The sequence below is a fragment of the Culex pipiens genome, chromosome 1 (assembly GCF_016801865.2).
Source record: "Culex pipiens pallens isolate TS chromosome 1, TS_CPP_V2, whole genome shotgun sequence".
NCBI lineage: Eukaryota > Metazoa > Arthropoda > Insecta > Diptera > Culicidae > Culex > Culex pipiens.
In genome coordinates, this window is record NC_068937.1 from 138,688,547 (window position 1) to 138,715,911 (window position 27,365).

Below are 27,365 nucleotides of genomic sequence, written 5' to 3' on the forward strand. Positions count from 1 at the left end.
CTCCGAGGTGCGGCGAGTCCCTCGGAGTACTCCGCCTTGTAGAGCGTGTCCTATCGGCATAAAGCGCACTTGACTGACCGAACTGGCCACCAACAACTACACTTGAGGGTCAATTTGCACACTGGACGACGGGGCCGAGAAACAAACAAATAATTAATCAAATTCTAGTTCAGTATTTTTATTTTCAGTTTTTTACGATGCAATTTGTAGTAAAAATATCGTAAAGCGCGTGTTTATTACTCGGGGCTGCCGGAGTTGATGTTGGCTCAAGTTGTTACTTGACCGAGCGGAACATCCCAAACGCGCCAGCACACTGCCCGTGATTTAGTAGGAGGAAGAGGAGCGGAGGAAAAATCTCATTCTTTTTATGGTGTTCTACTGCCAGATTGATCAAACCAACCGTCCACAACTGGCTGACTTCAGTCAATGAAAACACAACCGTACTAGGTGACTGATAGTAAGTTGTACCTAATTTATTATTAGGATTTTCAATGTTACACATTTCAATTTAGGAAATACGTTACGCAATACAATAGAAATTGATATTTATTGAATACAATTTAAATTTATGGATAATTTCATATGATTCTTTCCATCTTTGGTACCATCTTTGAGATTTTTTTTACTGTTTTTGTCCCTTGGTTTTGTTCAAAGGGCAAAAAAAAACTTTATCTAAAATTCCATTTATTTTTCATCAAAATTATGGTACCAGATGTTTCACCATCATATAATTTGGTGCAAATAAATCCTTTATTTGTCAATGAAAATTAGTTTGAAAAATTAAAAAAAATTAAGTTTTGAGAACCATACGGAACATGATGCGAGATGTGTGCAAATTATTTAGACTCCTTCCAATTTAGCTGTTTTTTTAAGTTTAATAAAAAAAACAAAATTAGAACCATCAATGATTTAATAAAACTTTTATTTGAATAGGGAATTGAATAGGTATTCTTTTAAATTTATTTTATTATTTTTTGGTCTAAATAAATCTTTGTGTGTCATTCATTGGGTCTGGAGGGTCAGATTAGGTCAAAAACAAAATTTTGAGAACGAATTTTCTGACCGATTTTGTGTCTTTGGCAAAAATGTAGATATTACTTTGAACTCTTCAGGAAAAAAAAGTTTCACTCTAAAAATAATTGCAAATTTTTATAATTGGTTTTTCCACGCACAAAATTGAATTGCGGTTTTTTTATTTGTTTTTAAAGTGCCCAAAAAGATTTATTTTTGACCATATGAAATGTTTTTATTCGAAAATATTTTGATTCGAAAGATCCGAAATTTCAACGATAATTTCATTTTGTGACATTGAAAATTTAAAGCGTCTTATTTATTTATTTTTTTTTTTAACTTCATCATCCCGGTACGAGAATCGAACTCACGACCTCTGGATCGGAAATCCAGCACGCCGTTAGTCGAAACCCATCCCCTACCACCGGTCAGTATTCCCAGTGAGCAGATTTACTCTTTGAAGGGATCTGACTTTGCCGAGCCAGACAGGAGTCGAACCCATCACCTTCCGCTTACAAGGCGAAACCCGTAACCTCACGGCCACGGAAGCTCGGCTCGTTTCTTAAAAATTTGACTTTGAAGCGTATATTGGTGATGAAAAAGGGGCACTGTTTCGAAATTTACTAAAACATTTTTTCAACTTTTTTCAAAAATAATGACTGGCAACTGCTGCCAAATGAATTTTGACCATCTTGTGCCTTAGCTCATAAAATGAAATTTTTGTCATCTTAAATAATATCAAAAGATCAAAAAATATACAAAATTGGTTGTTTAACGCAACTTTGCGGAAGACACCAAAATATTTTTTTGCTCTTAGAAAAAGTACAGACATAATTTCAGAGAAATAAAAAAAAATCCAAAAATAAAATCGTTATCTAAATATATTTGAGAATTGCTTAACAGCAAACTGGAGTTGAAAATACTGCTGTATCCTTTCTAAAATTGGAAATATTTAGCGTTTTCAAGCAAATTTACGTCCTTTTGAAAAGTTATCTTAGAATAAATGAATCACTCATCATGTTGTGTTTTGAATGACACCAATTGTGATAATGTTTCTTCTTTTATCGATCTATCAACACTGATTGTTGACAGCCAAACTTCAAATAAATTACTCTTATTATACAATCAAAAGTGAGCGAAACCTTGATCTCAATACACTTCATACCGTTCGCTATTACACACAGGTCGATCCCAGCTGTATCTCGTTCGGCATTCCCCTTTCAGAAGCAGCGTGTGCTGAGCTGGGCTAAAAATCGACCTGCGTTCGCGTGTTCGTGTGAGTGAGAACGCAAACACACACTCACACGAAAGAGACAGCAACATTGTTTCATTCTATCGATATTTTTAATCCAACGACGACGACGATGACAGCCATTACTGGTGCAATTTATGCTGTTGTTATGCGCACCGCTGAGAGAGTGTTTGTTCTGGTTCTGGGTTCCGTGTTCGTGAGGAGGGTCGGCAACACACACACACACACACACAAGCACAAGACAAAAACCGGTCTGGTCGCGTTCGATGATGGAAGTCGAGATTGGACTGCCATATTAGCGGACGTGGAACGTTACAAGTGTTGTTTGAATTGATGTTATTCTAATTTTTAAGCTTTTTCAAATAGGCGAACGGGGTCATTCGGGTTCGGATACAAATAACCGTAATTTAGAATGCGGTAAATACAGCTAATTACATGCAAATTATCGCCACCGTGTAATCAAACGGCAATAAACCGCGCCGCCGGGGAATGTTGTCGGATGTTGGTCAAAAATGTGACAGCACCCCCTTCCCGAAGGCGCGTCTTGAAAGAAAAAAAAAGAGGCCACCAACAATACGCTTAGAAAAAGCGTGATAATATGGGGCAATAACAATAAAAAGTCGTAAAGACTGAACGTTATATGACTTTTTAATTACACCACCCCTCGACCGCGCCGAGACGCGCTGAGACGAACCTGTCCAGATGGACACAGTCAGCCGTCAGTCAGTCAGAGTGTCAGTTAGAGGGTTGATGGCTGTAACACCGACATCGACAATAATCACACGCGTGTGCGGTCGGTCGATCGGGGTGTGTGTGGAGGTGCAATCTCATAAAAGCCAGGTCTAATTTTTTTATCTATAGAGGTTCTTCTAAAAGCTATAAAAACAAGAGTTACAACATAGTTTAGAAAGCAATAAAAAATACGCTACGCACTACGCGGTAGTGGCGAGCAGTTTTCAACACTCTTTTCACCTAGTTTTTTTTTATTCTCTCAAATTTACAAACGCACAGAAGCAGCGGTCGTAAAATTGTACTTAAATTGAAAATTAAACAAAGCAGGATGAAATTATGCCGGATTGTTTTCCGTTCTGGATGGCATTTACGACCAATCGCACAGCAAGGAGGCACGCTAATTGAAACTGATTAACTTAGACTGAGCTGTTGGTGGTCGTATAAGAGTCCCATAAGCATCTTCATTTTTGTTGCACGTAAATTCGTCACACACACGCACACAGAATCAAAAAGAAAACGGTATTTTGAATAAGTCAACAATGGCAAATATAACCTTTCAGGATAAAATTACGTGAAAATCGAAGTAGGATTTGGCTATTGTTATATTGTCCATGTTGATAGAGTTGGAACCCACCTGTACTTTCGGATCAGAATAAGCAGTCAGACAACTTGCAAAGTTAGGAAAGATCGTTCTTATTCACGTTATGCGTTTTACGTTTCAATACTAATACAGAAGGAGATTCTGCTTCTGCTTCTACTTCTTCTGGCTTTCCAGTAAGCTATTCAAACTTACTTTTAATAACTAGTAACTGCTGCAACGCGTGATCTAACCAAGCTTGGCGGATGCCACCTTTTTGCTGTATTTCGCCGATAAGGCGATTGATAATTTCCAATCCCATTCTATTGTTTGGGATTGTTAAAAATACCAAATCCTTAAATGAAAGAGAAACTTGATTATAAAGTCCAGTTTAACCTAAATCTATTCGAATCTTACCATGTCCGCTTTCATTGACCTTCACGATTGAATTAAACAAAAATAATGAAAACATTGTAAGCGTCCAATTCTCAAAGTGATTAAGTTTACTTACAAGTTATATATTGTAGGAACACCCATTACGTCATCCGTTCGTTCGCGAAATTGAATCACTACTGACTGGCCAAAATAAAACCGACGAATTGCCCCACCACACAAACATTTCCAATGAATCAGTTAAATGAAAACCAGTTATAACGTCTTTTTTGTGTGTAATTAAGGAGGAGCATCGCTAGTAGGTGTGATAGGAGACGTACATTGTACTCTTTCTCGCTATTCTTTTATGAGAGCAAAGATTTTCGCTCGCTTGGTGTCCAATCCATGACTCAGTGCGGTGTAGGAAATTTGAATGATATTCGCAGTCATCAGGCAACCCGTCGTTGGGAGGGTTGTTCAAATGTTTACCTTCGACATCTTCTCCGTTTTTTTTTTTTTTTTTGAGAAAAATATAATCAGATGAGTCATTATTAGAAAGACATTGCTTCAACTGTATCAATTTTAGATGTTATGGTATCCTTGTTTATATTTCGTCGTTGTCATGCTATCTTGTAGCACGTGCATTTAGGGCCACATTGATTTTGAAACGGCATTTTGTGCAATTCTAAATTCCTCAACTTTTCAATTTCACAGATCTCCAAAATTTGATTTCAATCCTGAGATATCCAATAAAAACCAAAAAAACGCGTTTGACACACGTGCATGCCCGACATCCGTAAACATTTGTAATTATAACACGAGACTCCGGCAACCAAATTCTACCAAACATCGGGACAATGCACAGAATGGTCATTCAAACAAAACGTATTTGTTATTGTTTACACTGCTTGATTTAATTTTTGTTTATTCACTGGTAAAAAAACGACGTGCGACAAGATAGCACACACTTTTCGAAATGTTTCAATCATAGAAAAAAAAAGTTTTTTCTATTAAACTTATTATAACTAAAAGTTAAATTCCCAAAATATGTAATTCTTAATGCGTGATGGTGCAAAATCTGGATTAGGAGGTTGCCAGGTTGCCAGATAAATCTGGGAATGCCAGAATTTTCTAGTGTCTGCCAGAATCCCAGAATAAAGATTCGATTAAAATGAACAAATTTTATTAAAAATGAAAACCAATAGAATATATTTTTCTTTTGAAAAATGCAAATTCAACATTTTAGAGACCATTAAATCAGTTAAACTATGTGGATTCTACAAACTTTTAACTTCATTTACATTTGCCCTCCCCTTCACCAATCAGAATTGTTAGATTTTCGTCTGTCAGATTTTGCCAGATATTTAATCGATACTTTGCCAGATTTTTCAAATTTTTACCTGGTAACTCTGATTAAGAGAAACATATTATGATTTAAAAAAAATGTCTTTTTTTTGTTTTGAAAAAAAAAAGATTTGGACAACAAATATATGTTTCGTTTCAAGGTTATCAAAAACTATCAATTTTCTTCGTTTATTTGCATTTTCAAAATTATTCTAGTGAAAAGAAATATTTTTGATAAGTTGAGAATATTTCGGAAAGATTTCTCTCTTGAATTTTGAAAATAGGACAATTGTTTGTTGAGAGGCAGCCTCGCAAAGAATTCGAAGCGATGATAATGATTTATGCTAAGTGGCACCTAATAAATCTGTAATTTTCAACTGACTAAAAAATGAAAAAAATGAAATTTTTTCACCTCTTAAAAAAATTATTATTTTTTTTTAAATCAAGCTTTACTTTTGAAAAGGTTTACAAACAAAAAATATTCCTAATTTTATAGTTTAGACCAAATTATATATTTTTTGAAACAACGAAATAAAAAAATCTAAGAGTAGCTATAACATAAAACCGTAAATTTTGTCAAAAAAAAGCAAAACACTTTAACGACCCCCGGGTCTTTTGTGGTATCTGTTGCAAGTTTCTGCTCATTTCTAGGCGTCCGAAGATTATGTGTGGTGAGTCACCCAAAACCTCTTTTACGCAAATGGACCGACGTTTTACTTCCCCATCGGATAGAAGGCCAGGAGGATAGGGCGGGAATCGAACCCGCACCCCATAGCAACTTAGGGATCGGCAGCCGAAGCCGCTAACCACCGCGCCACGAGGCCCTTTAAAAATAAATTATTTTGAATATTACAATTCAAATTTGAATTTGCCTCAAAAATTTTATTATGATATTGTTTGTCCACGTTTTTGATATTTCCAAAAAAACATATTTTTTTCAAAAAAAAATCATGTCTTTTAAATCAGATTTTTCACTATGGCTAAGAAGATTTAATATGAAATAAAATCGATAGTAATAAATACATATTTTGTGTTTTTTTAGTTTAAGTGATAAAAAGTTAAATAAAATGTTTTAAAAAATGTCCTAAACATAACCTACCACTTTGCCGAAGACACCAAATCGATCAGAAATGTCTTGACAAGATACAACATTTCAACCAAACCAACCCCCAAAATTTTGTGGAGACTTGTATAGAATAACTAATGATGCAAATTGCTTCTTTTGACATGCATGGACAATGTTCATCCAAATTAAGAAATGAGAATTTAAAAATCGCGAAGAGAATTACGAGAACTTCTCAGCAGTTAACTTTTAAAAGGGTTGACAGATCTTCAATTGTACGGTTCATCGGAAAGGTCTAATTGTTATACAAACTCATAAAACCGATTAGCAAAGTTAAAAGAAGGGTGTGAAGATCATCATAATTCAATTTATTTTCTACAACTTTTAGAATTCAAGGTCAATTTTAAATCTGTACAAAGAATAGAAAAATTCAAACGAAGAATAATCATTTTTTAAGATAGTCAATATCAATATTCGTACACTCTAATAAAAGCATGTTATTTCTTTTTTAAATTTACAGCACGACCATATTATACCAACATGCATATTCGAATCCGTTTAATATTGCTCTCAAGCACCATTTCGAGGCGTTATCTTAACGTTCGTATCAAACGTTGGCAAAATTGCTTTCTTAACGTCTCGAGCCAATAGAATATAAAAATTCCATTCGCTTTCTTTTCAAAGAAGGGGGGTGTCACACCAAAAAGTGAACAAAACCCGGTCCTGTTTTAGTATTCCTAGTGCAGCCTTTTTTCCTGAAAAATAAAAACAGCTCAACAACAACCGATTTCAAAGATTCCCGGTGGTGGTGCCGCCACCGCTGCCGCCGTCCTGGTGGCAGAATGGTTTTAATGAGCGAATATAAATATTTATAGACTTTACCCGGGGCTCGGGGATCGCTTCTCTGCATCCGAATGGATCATTAGAATGGGAATTGGGGAACCTTTATTGGGTGCTTCGAACCGGGCGTTGCAACTCTCTCAATGGGCGCGATTCGTTGCGTTTTTTGGGGTTGATTGTTGAAATATTTCGGTGAAATGTTTCACCTAGTGAGTTCAGGTTGTTCGAGTTCATTTTAATTTAAAATCTTTTCAAGTACAAAATAATTCAAGTTGCACAAAGAAAAGTGGGCTTTCTGCACTCTGCAGACACACTCCCGCTAATTGATTTATGATTCAATCGAAAAAATTGCATATAACTGGCGTTCATTTTAATAATTGTATAATTTATTCGCCATGTCATCACGCATTGCCTTCACGCCTCGTGTTGTCTGCGCGCCTTAATAATAAATGCGAATCGGCATGCACCCGTCGAGAGGATTGGCGCGACTTTCCTGGTGGCGGTCAGAGTCTCCGGTTTCTCTGGTGGTCGAGGGCTACCGTCGTCTCGACTGCCGCTGGTCAGTCGAGCGCCCGGGGAATAGTCATTTTCATAGGCGACATTATCGATTAAAAGTATTGTTATTAGCTAATGCAGTTTATGGTAATGGGTCCCCCAACGTGACATGGCTCGGGCCCGGGATGGGCGATCGCATGTGTTAGATTGCCATGCTAGGCAGCTAGGAAAAGCATTTCCTCTCGATACCGGTTTGGGAAAGTATTGGAATAAAAATTGCTTTAAGTATAAAATATGACCAACTCAATTGAACTCTATGTGAATTCATAATTTTAAGAAATTACCATGAAAACAAGTTTTAAAATATTCCCCAGGAATTCCAAGTTTCGCCTAACAATTACTCAATCCCTCAGAGCTGAATGCAACATTGTTGCAAAACTTGGAACTGCCGTCTGCTTCCTTATTTTGACCTTGCTGCATCCTCCCTACTATGATGGATTGCTTGTATAACCGTTGAGACTGCAGCATTAGGCAGCTACTGAATGTGCATCCAATTAGCATACGCATTGCATTTACAAGTCCAAAGTGCTCAATAAATTGAAAATATATTTAATCATGATTTCCCTGAACCGTCGTCGATGACAGGACGAAAAAGCCACCTCACGCAAACTGATTTACGACCGCGGTTTGCCTTCTATCAGATGGAAATTAAAGACTAAGACTAGATAATCACCCCGCGGGGCAACCCTCGGAAAACTGAATCCAACCAGACAGCTTGGAGGGCGCAAAAACCAAAACAAAAGCCAGCGGACGGCCTCAACAGATGTAAGCCATTGTGTTTATTTATTCTCAATTTTTACGGTCTTCGGGGCCCAAGAAGTTTTACGACGACGACGGGCGCCCATAAAAATTATATGTCGCGCAATAAAATTACCCATTAAAGGGGCCCGCGCGACGACGACGACGAGAAAGTTTCGCCAAAAGGTTCGCAAGGGAAAGGATGGCAACGTACACGAAAAATCGGCGCGACATTTGAGGGAAAAGCCACTCCTGGCAGACAGGAGAAACGAAAAACTAAAGAAATTGCCTCAGAAAAGTCGTTAAGCACCCCGTTTTTGCGAAAAAAAAACAACGAAGGTTTGCAGATGCGATACCTGAGTGCAGTGTCAGGGGCGAAAAAGGATACCAAAATGTCGTCACTGTTTTTTGTTCTGTTTTCGGTGAGGCATTAAATGTTACCTTGGCATTAATTCGCGTGGTACTTTTTTGACACATGCATGAAAGTTTATTTTTCAAGATGTCAAACTGTGACTAATTTCACTTTCTTTTGGTAAAAAAAATGTGACAAATTGAACCACAAAAATATCAATGCGTTGAACTTCTTGTCAATTTTCACAAAATCAGAATCTTAAAAAATAACATATTTTTGCAGAGGAGCAATTTTTCACCAAAACCAGAATTGGATTTTGCTTGTATTTTTTTTTTTTTTTGACTCAAACTTTGTAGGAGCTTTTTTTGTGACCAAAGAAGTCATTTGCCAGCTGTCCATACCAAAATGGTACGTAAACATTAGAAAATCAGTATCGTTTGGAGGAATTTTCTGATCGATTTGGTGTTTTGTTTTGGCTAAGTTGTAGGTGTTGATGGAAACTAATAAAAAATATGTGCACGCGGAAGAATAAAAATGCCGTAACTTATTTTTTGACAAAAAATCAATTTACAAAAAACCGTATTTTATGTTTTGTTTTAGGAGCAAAAAGTCGCAACATTTGAGCTGGTTTATTATTTTTTGTAAATTGTGTTTTTTGGACATTTTTTTTTGGTTCCGGATTTTTTGTAAAATTAAATTGGTACTGTAAACCTGGGTGACATTGTTAAATTGAAGATTTTTTTCGAAAATGAAAAAATACCAATTTGAAGCAAGCAGAATAGTATGGAATCGTTCTGAGCTTGGTGTCATGTTTTTCTCAATGATAATGGCTTGGAATCAGGAAAGGGGCTGCACAATCGAATTATTTAGACAATTTTACACTTAAAACAGCTTAAATCAATTTCTAGGTAACAAGTTTTAAGTGTTATTGAAACGGAAATCAAAAATATCTTCAGTTTTACAGGAATTTTAAGCAGAATAATTTTGTAATTAAATTTGAAAAAAAAAAAATATGAGTCATGCAACAAAATTGGTTTTGGTGGCAACAAAAATTTATATTTTCATGAAAAAAACCATTGCTAATGAATATTGATCAAAGTTAGATTTTTTATTTATATAAACTTAAATTAAAAAATATATATATTAAAAATATATAAACTTGGCACAATTTATTTCAATTTTTAATTTTTTATTTGATCACTTTGACGTCATAAAATAAATTTTCACACTTTTAAGCTGAACCTTGTCACCATGGTTTTTAAAATAATAATTATCAACGATTTTATTTTTCAAAGCATAAAGAAATACATAAAAAAATTGATTTTAACTGAATAAAAATGTTTTTCGATTTAAAAAACAGCAGTATCCATAAAATTCTGAAGCAACATTTGAAAAGGGCGCAAACGCATTATGACAGCTGGAACTATTTTGAAAATTCCGACACACTAGGTAACTATTTACAAAAAAACCCGTTGTGTTCAAAGGTAGCTGGAGAGACCAGCAATTGTTTGACACTTAGAGTTTTGTGAAAAAAGTTTAAATTAGCTTGAGAAAAGGCAGAATAGTTCAAACTGTCAAAATGCTTATGTGCCGTTTTGAAATGTTGCTCCAGATGTAGAGTCCATGTTCATGTCCGAAAATATTTTTTCGAAATGTTCAGAAAATTTCTTATGAATTTGTCTAAGAAGATTGGACCTCTGATTTCTGAGATACAGCAGATGAAATAAAATCAATTTTTAATTTCAATGATTAATATTTTAAACTTTTGTGAAATTTTCTGAACCCTATAGTTTTTTTTTGAAAATTTTGTTATCAAGGCCAGATTAGATATTCAATATTACGCTTTTTTGAAATGCTAGTCTGGATTCCAACATTGTCCACACCTCCCACAATTTCGATGAAAATTCTTTTAAAATAATTATCATAAAATTCATTTCTGGATTCGGAGTCACAATCTTCAATTTCTTAATAGCTGGAATCAGGGTTAGAGTCATTTTGTTTTAATAATTTTGTATGGATACTGTTTTTTGGAGTCGTTCGATTCGGGTATTTTTGAAGATCTCTGTCGGAGCAGGTGTCAATCAATCTCTAGTTGAAGACGGTGAAAAAAAATACCCGCAACCATGATAAAATGGAATCAAGTTTCAATTTCGACAGAGTCGCACTATGTTTTGACAAGCGATAATTTTAATATTTGGATGACTTTTGATTTGAAACGTTTTCCAGTAATTTCAAACAGCGATTAAGATTATTTAAAACTTTTTTTTAAATATTTTTTGAAAAGTAGATAAGTTAAATTTACCAAAATAAAAAAAAAATGCAAACTGATTTATATCGATTCACTACTATAAAAAAGGCTTATTTGCTATTCTTATTGGTGTTCTTTACATTGACATTTTTTCCATTACATTTTGACACAATATCCTAATTCAATATGATTACTCAGTTTGGCCCTGGAATCCAGTAAGCTCTTTTCACTTGGAAGCAGGGTTGACACCAGCAAGGTTTTTCAAAAATATCCTTTTTTTAATAATTTCCATAGTATGATTTTCAACAAAATCGATGTTAAGAACTTCTTTTGAAAAAAAACAAACAAATTAAAAAAAAAAAAGAAAAGCTCACGAATGTAACCCCGGATGTCCCAGTTCCAATTGGAATACAGTACGCATGTCCGTTTCCAGCTAGGAAGCAACCCTGCGAATCAAAAGGGACACCCTTTCCCTCTTTTTGCCAACGAGAAGGAGGAAAAGCTTCATTATCGACGCCTTAGTTCACACCAACTACCACCAGATGGCAATAAAGCGTCATCCCTTTGAGCGGTCTCTCTCTTCGATTCCACACTCGCCGTAACCGGGGGAAGTAACGACTACGGCGACGATGCAACTAGATGGCAATGAATAATCCCGAAAAATCACCCCCCGATGATGATGCACACACAATCGAGATCATCGAGTGCAATAAAATAATAATTTTAATGGCCAATAAACAATTGCACTTTAATGAAGTTAATCGGAAAGCGATGTTAATGATCGAAGCTTTTTGAACGGTTGACTTTTTCGGGGACAACTTTTCGGCCGATCACAGGGATAAAGGAGATTGGGCAAAATTGAATCATTTATGCACTTACGTTTATATTTATCGCCTCATTTACCAAACACAGCCTATCGGAATGATTTCCTTACATTTTCTTTTCTCTTTATTTCCCAATTTCAGGTACCCATCGATGCAGCAGGAGGAGAAAAGTTCAGCCATTCCATTTTGATTGTGTTTATTTATTCGTTGATTTTATTTACCTTCAAAAAAGTACCGTTTGTTTGTCCTTACTTTGTGCTGTTTATAATTGAGTTCATTAAAATTACTTGTACGATATGGAAACCAATCGTATCCTGCGTTTCAACTGCTTTATTTTTTTTAATTTTAAAATTATCCAAAGAATGGCCTGATTCTCCACACAATCACTCACGATAGGAAACACCGCAAAGGAAAATATTGATGGGAAAAGCAGAGAAAAAAAGTGGTGAAGCAGTTTCGAAACCGAGAAGTGTCACTATAAAATCAATTTGGTGGTAGTTTTATGGGCAAAGTTTATGATCATTATCGAGATTTATGGCCACTCGTGAAATCGCCGGCGCGCCACAAGATCAGAATGTGAAGAGCGTGTGTGTGTTATTTGAAGTGTATAATTGGTTTTTCAATTTTAAGTCAACCGAAGAAAAAGAAGAAGAAGAAAAAGTCCTCATAAAAGTGCACATCGAAAGCCTAATCCTGGAGTAAAGTGTGGTAGCGAAAAAAGAATAAAATTAAGAAGAATGCCTGAGAAGAAAAGTTGAAGAAGAAACCCCCGGCACAACAAGTTTTATTGTGGCCGGAACAGTATAAAATATTTTATAGCAAAGCATGGAATTGAAATTAGACGGAATTATGTCACTTGGTGTTTTTACGAGTTGAGCCGTCAAGTTTATGGGTGCCGATCAGCTGCAGAAGCTTGGTCAGATGGCCAGCAGTGTTGTGGAAGCGGTGAAGACGACCTTGGATTTTATGCAGCTAGCAGTACTAAAGGATTAGGACGAGACCTTGAACGGGATGCATGGCGTGAACCGGGATGAGCCTTTAAGAGGAGCTTCCCAGAACAGGTATTTATTGCATTGCTCTTTAAATTCGCTTTAAACTAAAACATTACAAATTTGTTTAGATCTATGGCAAAATACAGTTAAATTCTTTTCGTAGTATTGACAATTGATTGAAAATAATATGAATCAATCTAATCTGTTTAAGAGGTCAAAAAAAAATTGCGTCTATTTTTCAAATGACGATAAATTACTGACGAATGGTCTGATGTTACAGAATACTTTTGGAAATTTATATTCATCCTGATTTTCTTTAAACATCATATTCTCATATTTTAGACAATTTCTCTATTTTTACCGATTTTGAGAATTAAATTAAATGCAAATTTTGTATTTATTTCATAATTCAATACTTTTTTAAATAAAAATGTTTGAATTTTAAAAACTCTACCATTTCTCTGAGAACAGCCCTAACTCGATTTTCCAAAGCCTCGAAATCATGGATTTAAAACACATTAGAGCATTTTTGGTCCTATATTTGAGCTCAACTTAAAAAAGACAACAACAACAAAATCATGGTTTAATTAAACGATATGAAATTTGTCCGAGAACTTCAGATAATCAAGTCTGTACTGTAGTCTTACATAATATCAACAAATTGTCCATTAAATCACTAAATAAATCATAAAATTCGTTTTCAAGATGCATATTTTAGAATATTTTGGCATTATTTTAGGAAGAACAGCAAAAATATATTGTCCAATTTTATAAAATGATACAGTTATTGTCCGAATTTTGATTTTTTTTTTAAAATTAAAACATTGTCATTGACAAAAAGATTAGAATGGCAAAATTCATTTGAACCATTTAAATAACTAATTTTGAACCTTTCGGTGATTTTTCAAAAACCTGATTTAAAATTTTCAGTAAATATTTTAACAAATTTGACCGATATATGGCATTTGAAGTATTAAAAAATGAAAGAAAAATTAATAATAAATAATTTGGGAGCATTTTTGTGTGATTTTTTTTTCAAAAACAAATTATTCTCTTTTAGGTATGGAAAAAAAAGGAAATTAAATCATTCAAAAGTGCAGATTTCAAAAAGTTAACAAATTGCACAAGTTTTGTCAAATTTCACGGCCAATGTGCCTTTATGGCCCCCGTCTGATCAGACCGCAGGTAGTCCCCTTACTTTATTGCTCCTCCATATGGATTTCCACCAGTTCTTTCACAGTTTTTCTCCACCTTAATATTTTATTGTTATTAAATTGTATTACTATCTATTTACCTTCTTTTACCCACTTTTCGACTCGACTCTTACAAGCACGATACTAGTTTTTAAGGCTGTCGAATCCTCTCCCATTCACCTCCGGACCTCGGTGTGAGCCTTTTTTACGACTGAAATAAACTTTTTTACAGTTTTTAAATTGTTTTACGAGCCTATTAATAGTTTCTCGTCAGCAGCAGCAGCAGCACTTTTTTTTCTCTTCTCCTGCCAAGCGACGACGTGTGATGGTGGGATCGCTTATAATCTCGTTATGATTTATTAGTAAGTTGGTGATGATCGTAAAGTCCGCGCGCGCCGGTACAAACTCCTACCGAAGGGGGGCATCATTATCACCTTTCGGTCAGTGGGACACGCCGTGTTGTTTGATAGTGATCAGGGGCAATTAAAGGCAGATAGTTTGTCAATTTAGATTCAATTTGCCACACACCGTGAGTACACTTTGAGGGTGATTATTATTCTAGTCTTAAGATTTATGTATTGTCTGGGTATTCATAAATATTAAAAAATATATCATTAAAAGAGTGCTGCTTCCAACAATTTCCAATGCAGATAAAGCAATTATCTGCAACGAAAAAACGGAACAGACCAAATTTCCTCATAGTCCACAATTAAAATTGCAGAAATTGCTCTCACTTCCCTCGATTGCGCAGAAATCCTCACTCGCTCGCCCCCCTGCTCTCTTGAATCCCGACGCCCGTTCGCGTACATAGTCAAGTGGCATTTAAAAACTGCATCCCGCTCATTTACCTTGCGTCGTCATCGTCGTCGTAGAGTACATAAACGCCGCGCGCGCGGAATCGTTACGAGCTGCAATAAGTGTGAATGAAACGATTATATCTTCGCTATAAAAAGAAGTACCCATACAGACGAAACGAGTTCCAGACATCGCGGAGTCTGCGGCGAGGACGACTTCCAGGACGAAAGAGACCACTATAGACGGCACCAGCGTCGTGGTCGTCATTTCGGAGAGCTCCAAATTCCGGGAGAATTTCCACCCCCACCCCCCCAACTCGCACTTCCTGGTGGCGTCTGGAAAGCAGCACATTTTCCACCCCAAAAATAAGCGCAGATAAAATAGGATACGAAACGGTTTGTTTTCCTTTTCTCACCACCACAAACCGGAGACGATTCGGGTTCAGGTTTCCCCTTCTCATGGGGATGAGGAAACAAATCAGGAGTCAGTCGCATCCAGCAAAAAAAAAAGAAAAAAATTGTTTCAGGAAGAGGAAACTAATGCACGCGTAAGCAGAAACGAACTTCCAGCCAAAATCCACTATCCACTAAATGCAGTGAAATTTTAAAAAAAAACTCTGCTAAACAAAATTCAGCGGAATTTCAAGCTGCTACATTGTAATCAACAAACTTGCGTTGCGGCGAGCATCGCTGTATTGGCAAAATATTAATAGATTTTGCCGAAAGCGACGACGTCGGCGAAAAGTGTGCGAAACGAGCTGCAGTCTTTTTTTTGGAATGGCGAAAAAACAACTAACAAACAGAGTTGCTTACTTAGGTTTAGATCGTGAGAGTTAGATTGTGTACAATGTAATTTTCAGAAAGATTTCAGCATTTTTTTATAACATTAAAACATGATATCAAAATCTTTAAAAAAATTAAAATAATAAAAAGAATTATTCATTCATATTGTCAGTATTGCTTTGGAAAGTACCGTTTAGAGTTTTGTTGAATCAAAGATGTTTAAGACTAACTTTAAGAACAAACCAGCTTTAGGAAAGAGGCAGTCCATACCAAACATTCCTTAGAAAAATGGTAAAATAAGGTGATAAGGTCGTAATATTACTTGAAAAAGGACAAGGTAACGATACTTTCAACAAAGTTGTCTTTAATCATCGTTCTACAGTAATATCAATCAAGAATCTTAAAAGTATGATTGAATTTTATAATAGTTTTTGACTCTTTTATGTGTTTGGCTTGATGATCTGATTCGAAAAACTTCGAAAAACTTTAATTTTGAAGCTTCGAAGAGTCCTTTGACATAACATTCTAAAAAATATATGTTGTACAATAAACTCCAAATGGTTTGCAATTTAATGTCCTATTATTTTCAAAGCCAATGTAGAATTCAACAAAAAATATTTGTGAGTTTTGCAATTTTCTGTAAGAAACTGTAACTTCAAATAGATTTTTCATTCGCCTTATACACTGATAGAAATTCTGTGATCAAATCCGGTAACCCTATGTTGTTAAATTTGTTTACAATGATATGTTTTCAAAGAATTTACATTTTTGTCGATTTCGTTGTAAATGTTTTCAAAAATGACAACCTTTTATTCTGAAATTGGAAAAAAAGTTTTCGATTATGGAACAATTTTATTGTTTATGAATTAGACCACGTAAAGCTACCGGATTCGCTTACAGAATTTCCAGCAGTGTTGTATTTTACATTTTGCAAAGGAGAAAATGGCGTTTGCATCAATTACGGATGACCCCTTAAGGTAAAATAACTAATTATTGATTGGAACATTTCTTTGAATTATGTATTACTCAATATTTTTTATCAAGTCTTATAGCTTAAAAAATCAGTACACCAATATTTTGAAAAATTTATCATTTTTAAATAACTTTAAAATAAAACTTGCATACAATGAAAATTTTTGTAAAACATCAGTGTTGAAATATTAAAATTTCTTATGATCAAGAATCTTTTGATTTTTCATTTAATTAGCTTTTTCTGATATTTTATGCGAGGTTTCAAAATCCTTCTACACGAGCATGGAATACAACTTGAGATTTTTCAGTCTAAATTTCGATTAATTTGGAATCAGAATCGAGCCTCTCGTAAATCTCGTTCCTGTTTTTAGAAGAAAAAAAAAACACTTTTATGCTTTTTTCTGATTTCTGATTTTTAACTTTTTTAATCCGCTTAAATTCTAGGATTTTTCTTAAAGTTGGGAAGAACCTTTCCACAATAGGGTGCCCAGTTAAAAATGACCTGCTCCACAAGCCAAAAACTGTTCAACTGTTGCATCTGTGCAAATTTAATGTTTAAATTGGTAACGATTAAATCATTGATGCACGAGGTTGAAGTTGATGAAAAAAAGTTTTTCATACAAAAATGACTTTAAAATCGCTATGAACTTTTCAGGAACAAGTTGTGCAGGTCTCTTGGATAAAGTTTTAGAGCAATTAGTTTTCAACAAGAATCTTACTTTTGAGAACATTGGAATGGAAACAGCGCAATCGGTAGACAACATTGTCAAAAAACAGTTTGGATAGTTTCTCCATACTTTTTTTAATTTTTTCTCAGTTGGGTAAATATTTAACAATTTTGCTTATATTTAGCTCAGAGGCTTAAAATAGACCAAGGAACAATATTCATCTTGTGGAGCTAGGTTTTGAAAAGAAGACCCATATTCTGGACATCCTATTATCAAAAATGTGATTGAATTTAAACTTTGCTCTTGCTCAATACTTACTATAGAATCACCATGCGTCTCCTCTGAAATGACTTCATTTGATACATTTATATGGAGACGCACGGTATTTTACAAGTGACAAATTTAAGAAAACTTTGCAAAGTTGTTAAAATTTTTGAGCTTCTCATAGGAGAAATTCTCATATGTTTGACATGTTAAGCACTCGCTCCTTACTGTATCAAATTTGCTGATTTTCACCGCATATTATGAGCTGAGCGAAAAAGTGCTGATATGCCATCATAAAAAATAAAATATCTCCAACTTAAAAAGACACTAACTAATGTTGACTCGCGAAGAAAGATCTTATCATTATTGTAAGGAATGTATAGTTTCATTTGGATTATTTGCAAATAAATTTACTAGTTTGGGTAATATTTGCCAACTATTTATTCAAAAAAATATTATGCAACTAACAGTAATTTTAACAATCAAGCAAATTAAATGATTGTTGTCAAAGTGATGTTGAAAGAGGACTTCAAAAAATATTGTCATCCCCAGCCAGGAACTATTCTCATTCCACACACCGAATCGCCATTCCAACTCGAACCTGACTTAAATTGTGCAATAAAGGATGCATTCCGGGTGGAAGCTTCAAATTCGCATAAGATTTTTTGCACACACAAAACCGACCATCCACCGGCAACAGCAGCAAAACAAAGCATTGAAAGCCCGATAATTTCTTCTTATCTGCCAGCCAGCGTCTCTCACCACAAAACACAGTTTCCTTCTTCGTCGGTGTGTCTTCTATGCTGAGAGCTCACGTCTCCTTGACCCTCCTCGACGTCTTCGACGTCGACATCGCCAGAAGCGTTCTTATGAGAATACCTTGCCTCTTGCCCTGGCAGTGCGTTGTGCAACGACTCGCACACACCGAGATCAAAGCAACCTCACGAGAAGAGAGAAAAATCAAATCTCACTCCCCGCTGATTTCCGTCTCCTCAAGCCACCACACTGCTACCGGGTGAGAGAGCGGTCGATGCATCGACTACTAGATTGCTCGAGTGTGTGCGAGGTGTGAGATGGAGAGAGGCCGTTTGTCCCGCTCGGATTCCTTCGCACGTTTTGCTCGCTGCAACGTGCTCGGGAGAGACGAGTTCGACCCGATAGATTAGCTCGAAGGCGGAAGTGAGACGACTAGAGGGGCGTTTTTCCGACGTTCGATTCGATCGGGCGCGCGTTTTGCGGTGAGCGCGGGTTACTTTTTTTTTCTTGAGAGCTTTTCATCGCTCCCAGGGTCTACTGGCGGTATTCCGCGTCGACCGGTCGCAGTGTGTGCGAAGAAGAGGTACCAGAGACACTCGTGTTACCGTCGCGGGCGCGGATCAAAAGTTTTTGATTTTTACGAAAATATTTTGCGCCGAAATCGAAATCTGTCCGGTACGAAGAAAGTCGCGTTTGAGGAACTGTCGTCGGGAGTTCGTATTGGAACGCATATTACGTGTGAACGTAGTCCAAATCGGTAATTTTGAAAAAATCCGGAATTAGTTCGAAATTTCCCGTAAGGAAAGTCCGGAATCTCAGGCCCGCGTTCTTCTTTGGAGCGATCCGTGTGAAGGCTTGAACATCGCGTTGATTTCCTCGACGGGAGATTATTCGCGGGGAGAGAGAGCGCGCGCGCGAGCGGGAGATTCGCGAGTGAGTGAGAGAGCCCGGAAAAGAAACAAAGCCCGATGTTGGCCAGAGCGAGACGGCGCTAGGTGTGCGGCAGAAAGAAGAGAGCTTCGGGGCTTTAATGTATATAAAATATAAAATAAACACACAAGGAATATCATTTTCCCTCTTGTATTGCTTGTTATATGCGAAACTTTTGTATTGTGTCATAAACGAACTACTTGTCATAACGTAAACAACTTCGGACTTCTACGATCGAATTTTTATTATTATAATATTAATAACAGTAAAAATAAAGGAAACCAAGAGAAGAAAATTCAAAATAATAGCGATAAACATAAAGCAGTAATAAAAATCAACATTAGTTACAAAGATAAAAAAAGAATAAAATTATTTGATAGAGAATTGGAAGAGGTTCACCGTAAAAAAAAGAGTCAACAAACAGTAAAAATCTTAACCGCTTTTGCGGTGTGTCGTTGAGTGAGTGACAATCGACGGCCGTCGTGAAGTCAATCGTGAAGAAGTCTTCGTACTTTGCAACAAAAACGTGATAAGTGCTGCTGAAGCTGACCCGTGCTGGCACACGGTGATAAGTGATCATCGTCATCATCATCATCAACCAACAACCGCCTGTTTTGAGTGCTACCGAGCCATTAAAGATCTACTAAAGTGGCGAGTGAAAATAAACAATCGCTGGGCACACATCGTCGGATCCGTCGATTAAAGTCCGATTGGGTGATTTGCGTGATTGTGATTGCTGCAAATAAAGTGTGATAAGAAATCGTTCAAAATACTCAGAATGGGTCTGTTGAAGTGGTAGAACGGAAGCTTTTCTTTGTTCTACGTGAGCCTGCTCAAAGTTCGAGAGTTCGAGCGAGCAGCAAGGTTTGAGACATTGTGGCATTGAACATTGAAGTGAGTACCGAGTCTTATCTGTGTCCTCCACTTTCGAAAGACTTCGACTAACACACTCTACTACTGCTAAGTCTGAGAGAAGAAGCTGTGCGTTTAGAGATCCCAACTAACATCCGGCTAGAACAGCGAGATCCGTACTAACAAGTTCCCGAGACCTGAACCCACTACTAACGCTAGTACTAACCCATCCGAGTAGAACACTAAGATCAGTAATGCGGCCATGTCCAAATTCATAATCGATAGTATGCTACCGAAATACGCACAGTTTCAGCCATTCATCAGCTCCCAGATCTCATCACAGTCCATTTCCAATTCGAATTCAACAGTGTCACAGACCCCAAACTCTGAAGGTAGCCCATTAACGACGGGTAGTGAAGGTAGTCCCAACTCACCACCGACCAGTAAAATGTATCCGTTCGTCTCGAACCACCCCACGACACACACCAGCTACTCGACGATGCCGGGCTTCTCCGGTCTCGACGACAAATCGTGCAGGTAACTTGAACTCCGGAAACACATACCCGCCCAATTCACGCTCTGCTTCCCTATCACTAACTATCGTAAACTCGTCTCTCTTCGCTTCTCCTGTACTCTTTATCTCCCGATGCACTCCCACTCCAGTAGTAGGTACACGGACAGCGTCATGAACAGCTACCCACCGATGGGAGTCCCCGGAAGTGCCAGCATTGCCCAGTTCTACCAGCAGGCGGCCGCCGTTTCGGCAGCATCCGCCGGCGTCGGCGTTGACTCGCTCGGATCCGCCTGCTCACAGCTGTCGTCCTCCGTCGGCGGAGGCCAGTCCGGCCTGCCCGACATCACCCGTCATCCCTGGCTAGTGACCGGTAAGTTCCGTTCCGTTACTAAAGTAGAGCAGCAACTCTCGCCTTATCTTCCCCCTGAGTTCCGACGTGTTTACGAGACTTGCCTGTGTGTTGTTGCTTCTTTTATTTTATTTTTCCAACCTTTTTTAGACGCTTGAACTTTTCTTGCTTTTAAAAGATTAAGATTAGCCCTTATCATCGGCTTATGAATACGCGCGAGCCAACCAAGCTAGCGGAACCAGAACCGCTGTGGGCCACGTTTGACCGCTGGCTGGGTCGTCCCAAAAATAAAGAAGCAACATAGTATAGTATAAAGCATGGTTTGGGTTGGGTTACGATGGGAATACACGCATGAAGCATAAGCGTCGGTCGCGTGGTATTTTTGCAGTAATTAATAACGTAAAATTTAAACACATTTTACTGGACCGTGCCGGTGGAAGCATACCGTACTGGACTCATCAAATGAATTAGCGTTTTAATGCTGGCTTATGCTAATTGGGGTATTTTTGGACTAACTTTATGAAACTTGTATTTCATCGGAAAAATCTTGTCACATTGAGTGTGATATTTTGGTGAATCTCTTGTAAAATTTTTCACTTTGAAATTTGAGTTTATATGTCTAGATAATTCAATATTAATCTCTCGAAACATTTGTGTTAATTTTGTTAAAATCACATCAATCAATTTCGATTACCAATCTCAAAATATGCGTCAGTGCTCTTTTTAGACAAATTTGATTTCGTTCTGTTTGTTCATGGCATTGAAAGTTTTTGTTCCCGACGGCAGTAGAATATTTTACAAATGTATTTAATTGTCCATTCCTGAATTTTGATCCCAGTTTTTCAAAAAAATTAATCAACTTCAAAGTGTAAATTGCACATGTTATTTTTGGTAAAAATAAGCATAAAAAACATATAAGAACCATCAAAAAACCAAGAGCTCGCTACTTTGTTACTATTTTTGGGCAAAAATCAAGTATCTGTGCTAAGTTTGGACAATTCTGTTTAGGTTTAAGTTCGATGTTGAGCTTATAAGAGTATCTAAAGATGAGCGAAATTTTAAAAATGTTGATTATGACGAAAAAATGTCAGGTGTGAAATTCTTTAGTAAAATTTTATCGAAGACAGCAAAACGATTCTAGTTGATCCAAAATAGTAGTTTATGCAACAAGTTGCAAAAAGAGGATTTTTTCAGCACGAGTCGCACATTTATCCAACGAGGTTCACCGAGTTGGATAAATACGAAGAGTGCTGAAAAAATCATGTTTTGGAACGAGTTCCATACAACATTTTTTGCAATTCCAAAAAACACACACTGAGTGAAATTTTATGTCAAATTTTCATGTATTTTGTCAATAAATCGTTTGAATCAAAAAAATGTTGAAAAGTGTTACTTTTAAAAAAAAGTGCTGAAAAGTTCAACTTTTCAGCACCCATTTGAGTGCTGAAAAGTAGAACTTTTCAGCATTTATTTTGAAAAGTGTTGCTATTCGATTCTGTTATTTTTGGTACAGAAAAGTAGGCTATGTCGTCGTTCAAGAATGACAGGAAAAGTAAGTAGTTTCACGACGGAATTGCAAAAATTCTGTTAGCAAATCAGAAATCCTTTTAGTGTTGTCAAATGGGTGCTGAAAAGTTGAACTTTTCAGCACTTGTTTCGAAAAGTAACACTTTTCAACATATTTTTGATGTAAACGATTTATTGACAAAAAAAATGAAAATTTGACATAAAATTTCACTCAGTGTGTGTTTTTTGGAATTGCAAAAAATGTTGTATGGAATTCGTTGCAAAACTTGATTTTTTCAGCCCTCTTTGTATTCATTCAACTCGGTGAACCTCGTTGGATAAATGTACGACTCGTGCTGAAAAAATCCTCTTTTTGAAATTTGCTGCATAAACTACTATTTCGTTATCAATTGTTCTGTCGTAAATATGATATAATATTGAATTTAACATTTCATTTCTATAAATGTCTAAGCGCCGAAATGTTTAATTTCCATAATACAAGTTTACCAGACACCAGAAGTTTTAAGTAATTTTGAAGCAACTCGATCTAATCAATAGTTGTTAGTAGGTCACCACAGTTATTTCTAGTTGTTGTAGGCTATTCCTGAATCAAGGAAGGTACAAAATAAATTAGTTTTTGGAAGTAAAAATATAGATAATATCAATAAAACTGAGTCATGATTGATGAAAATACAGTAAATAAAGATTGTTAAATGTGTTCGAAACAGTTTACAATTGATTGTACAACTTTTTTCAATGAAAATTTTATTTTTTGGAAATAAATATTTGTTTTTAACCTTAATTTTGTTGTTGAAACTTTGATGAGTGAGGGTGACAAAAACTTGATTTAAAATTTTAACTATCCAAAAGATAACGAATATTTGTTTTTAAAATGTCGATTTTTAGTTAGAATTTTTTTAATGTTTGTGCCAAAAAAAACAAATTAAATATTCTCTTAATAAATAAAACAATCTGTAATTTATTGGAAACGAATTAAACATCTACACAGACAAAAATTGTGTAAATTTTGAAGATTTAACTTTCGAAGGTTGAATATTACTTCTTTTATGATGTAATTTTACCTCAATTTAAACAGAAAAAGTGACATTACATCGTAAAAGTGGTAAAAATAAACATTTTCAAAGGGTAAAATTACACTTTTTTTTTGACATAAAAGATGCATACCTTCCCAGATGTAATATTACCATGATTTTTTTTCTGTGTAAAATAGTTTGAATAATGTTTTTGAAATAATTTTATTCTTTTTGTTTTGAGATTCAACGTGTGATTATCTATCTCTTTCTCAATGATTTTTTTCTATATCTTTCTTAGTGAATTTATATTTTAAATGCATGATAAGCGTTGAATACATATAAGTTGAGATACTTATTTATTTATTTGTTTTAGATGGATAGAAATGAATTTTTATATAATATTTTTGAATTTTGTTGAATTGCAATTTCTTTTTGCATGTATTTATTTTGAAAGTTCTTTGTCTGATTTCTATCAAATATCGCCAGCTGTAATTTGAACTTTTTCGCGTGAGAATAGTCCAGAAGACAGATTCTAAATAAGATCCTTTTTGTTTCTCTTCCCATCACACATGCCACCCCCTGGTGTCGCTCCTGTGCTCCTCATCTCATGTCACAGCATCCCAATCCGCGCTACAGAAATTTGCCAGCACAGGTTAGTGTTACCGGACGTTTTTTTTTGCAAAACAATAATCGCTTTTTCTTTTCGTCTTCTGGTGGTTATAATTTCTCCCCTCCCTCCCTTCTAACTCCGGCAATTGGTGGTAAGGTGCTTGCTCTAACACGGGGTGCAAAATTTTAAACTAAATTGCTTTGCTCAAAATGGTGGATTTTTCCTGGTCTCCCGGCACGGAGAGGGAGTTGGAGCAATAAATTATGCGCATTTCTAATTTTTCCATATCGCCCAGCAGAAAACGCGCCAAGTGCGCGCTCCCAGTGGGGTGAGTCCTGACTCGGTTTGAGGGTGGTTTTGGTCCTGCACACGAAAGGCATAGGGCCGTTTTCGGCCCAGGATGGGGTGATAACGACTGCAAAGTGAGAGCAGTTCGCAGTCGCCCCCTTAAGCGCAGGAGGAGGGTGCTTTTCCGACATTATCATATTCGGTGGATTTGCTGTGAGAGGGATGTGTTGAATATTACATGGCGCTCCTTCTCGTGCTGTGTACCTTTGATCATGTTTTATTCCGTTCACGTATCCTCGAAACCAAACGGATTCACCCCGTGGTATCTGGTATTTCTGTTGGGTCCCCTAGCAAGATTCCAAACTTGGTTGGCTGATCCGTAACGCTCACAAAGACAGGAAGATGCCACGCTTGGAAGATTGAAAGTTAAGCTTAATTTATTCAAATTTATTTCCTAAATTTCGCCCGCTGCAAGAGCGCTTCGGAGAATAGAATTTTAATTCCCATATTTATGGTGATTTTGATTTTAATATTGGTAGAGAGCTTTGCGGCGCTTGGAAAAAGGATTCCCGACACGCGAGCTGAAACAAGGGCAACCAGATAAGGAGCGACACAAGTTGAGGAAATTGAACATTCTCTGCTCTAAGTTTTCCTTCTTAATTTTAAGGGCAGCCAAGAGCCATTCCTTAAAATTTCATTAATTTCGAACCGTCTCCTCCTCCGCCCCCAGTTGGGTCACCCTCCCCCAGCTCAGTTTGGATGCTGGCCAGAACTGAACAAAGAAACCTTTTTGACCAGCGATGGTTTGAGAAGAGGGTGGCCTGCGCAGCATCCGTACCGAAAAATTTGGGAAACGTTTCCATGGCAACTGTCGGAATGGCCGGAATCACCCCCATAAAAATCTTCTCGTGGAAATAAAACAAACGCCATCGGAGATAGCACGTCACCTCTTTCGTTTTTTTTTTATTTTCGAAGAAAAGATAAGCGGTCAAATCGGACGGATTTTCCGTGTCCTGGCGGGTTGACATCCGAGGATCCGTTCCGTGCCATATTCAAATGAGTGGTCCCGCAATCGGCCTTGACTGTATCAAATTCCTAACCGCATTTATACGCTTTTTTATTTTCCCTTTTTTTTCGACCAAGTCGAGGTGACTCTGTGTGTGTGTGCTTGTGACATCGCCGTAACGAGTACTACGAGTATACTGCTGTGTGTTTGTGTGCGGGCGCACACAGTTTTGGCTGGTTGTTTTTGGGGGTCGTTCTGAATTGCCGTCTATATAGACACTCCATAAAAATAATCATAACACCAGCTGAAAAAGGAGTACACGTCTCCCAGGAGCTTCCTTCTCTCACTTGGGGTCAGCAGCTGGGAGTTCAGTCGCGAGAGCGTCCAACTTTGATGGCGATTTTCATAACACAATTATCATAATTTTTAGTTATTTCCCCCACCGTAAAAATGATTTTGATGCGAAACTGTCTGTCTTTGTCGTGGCAATAAAACGCACACACATGGTCGCTGGTTTTGCCTATCAGTCAGTCGTCAGTGGAGTGCGATCGTCCGCCGGCGGTACAGAATTACAATATTTATCATTTTAATTAGTCGTAGAAATGCTTTAAATAAGCACCATAAAAATAGACCATTTTATTGAACAATAAAAATTGAATGGGGTGCCCCGGCGGATGATGGTGTTGCTTGCAAACACACAAACACATGCGTCGCTCCTACACACACATATCTAGAGTAAAAGATGAGTCGTCTTTGCAGCAGACTGGCTGTCAGTCAAAATTATTGAAATGGTTGTGACACATGGAGCATAGACTTTTTTCACAGCTTGAGTGGGTTGGGAGTGAAAATTTTTGAAGGGTGGTTCTTTTTATAATTTTCTTGTCGTAGAAATATGTTTAAACTGAGTTTGAGTATTTTTTTTTTGCCGAAATTGCATTACAATTACATTTATGCTCAATTTGAAATGATAAGTTACAATAAGTTTTTAATTGGAAAGACGCATGGTTCGTTGTTTATTTATGGGCCTAAAATTTCAATATCAGTGCTGTGCACGATAAATTTTAATTGAAAGGATTAATGTTTGTTTTATTTTGGTTTCTGGATGACAGAAAATGTAATACGCTTATTTAACTATTGTAAAATTGCATTTTTCATGAACCTAATCAAAAATTTGTGTGCTTCCAATTCAAACTAATTTATGATGAACTGAAATTGATTTCAGTTTATCATTCTGTGAACTAAAACCATGATGATTGAACGATCATTGGTTGCATTTTCTGTACCAAAGTTTGAGAGTTGAACTTTTGAATTTACTTGTTCCAATTTTGAAGTATTTTTTAATGATGATATATGCATTCAGACATTGAACATGAAGACATGCAATTATTCATCCATTTTACAAGAATTTTATGAGGCATTTTTGAGGCAGTAGTAAAATAATTAAATAACAAATTCATTAATGCAGAATTTGTTCACTGTAATGTTTTACGAAATAATTGATTGTATATTTCCAGCGAAAAATTAAAACTTCAATCCTAACACGAAATTTCTAAAACAATCTGAAGGAATGATAAGAATGATACAAAACGTAAATCAGCTTGTGCTTTTTTTAAATCTCTGAAAAATTTACTAAAATAACGATAAACAAATTGCATTTATCGTTAGGAAAATTGAAAATAAAATATTTTGGCAAAAATTAAGTGTTTTTTTTTTACAAATTGAATTTTATATCTCAACAAGAAAAGAATAGCTAAATCGTAAATTCTACTGATGAAAATTCTGCAAATTTTCACAAAATTGACCATTGAAATTTTTTGTCATTTTGTAACTCGAAAAACTGCTAACTTTTCCAGTTTCTTTCATGTATACAATCATTCTAAATTACATATTTTTTCGTTTATTTTAAGCAGATTTCAGAGCACCGAGAAATCGTCGTGTAATTCCAG

At 36.3% G+C, this 27,365-nt stretch overlaps 1 protein-coding gene and 2 long non-coding RNA genes across 10 annotated transcripts in view; 2 read left to right on the top strand and 1 right to left on the bottom strand.

Moving 5' to 3' along the window:
- The first annotated feature begins 345 nt into the window (after positions 1–345).
- On the top strand, positions 346–12,217 carry LOC120417087 (uncharacterized). Its single transcript, XR_008212435.1, has 2 exons — positions 346–457; positions 12,050–12,217. It is a non-coding gene; the product is annotated as an uncharacterized LOC120417087 (long non-coding RNA).
- LOC128093350 (uncharacterized) lies at positions 3,631–4,510 on the bottom strand. Its single transcript, XR_008212436.1, has 3 exons — positions 4,084–4,510; positions 3,990–4,008; positions 3,631–3,927 (listed from the first exon to the last, which is right to left on the bottom strand). It is a non-coding gene; the product is annotated as an uncharacterized LOC128093350 (long non-coding RNA).
- Positions 12,218–12,298: 81 nt separating the features above from the next.
- Positions 12,299–27,365, top strand: part of LOC120417082 (homeobox protein abdominal-A homolog) — a 49,229-nt gene continuing 34,162 nt past the window's right edge. For 2 of the 8 annotated variants that reach the window (XM_039579056.2, XM_039579059.2), the window contains exons 1-3: positions 18,669–20,154; positions 20,481–20,649; positions 20,779–20,996. In XM_039579056.2, the coding sequence (XP_039434990.2) occupies position 20,154; positions 20,481–20,649; positions 20,779–20,996 (388 nt within the window). In that variant the 5' untranslated portion in view covers positions 18,669–20,153. Of the gene's footprint in view, positions 12,970–18,668; positions 20,155–20,480; positions 20,650–20,775; positions 20,997–24,131; positions 24,168–27,365 lie in introns of those variants that run through there. The other 6 variants (XM_052706636.1, XM_039579053.2, XM_039579051.2 and 3 more) reach the window with 6 other exon arrangements.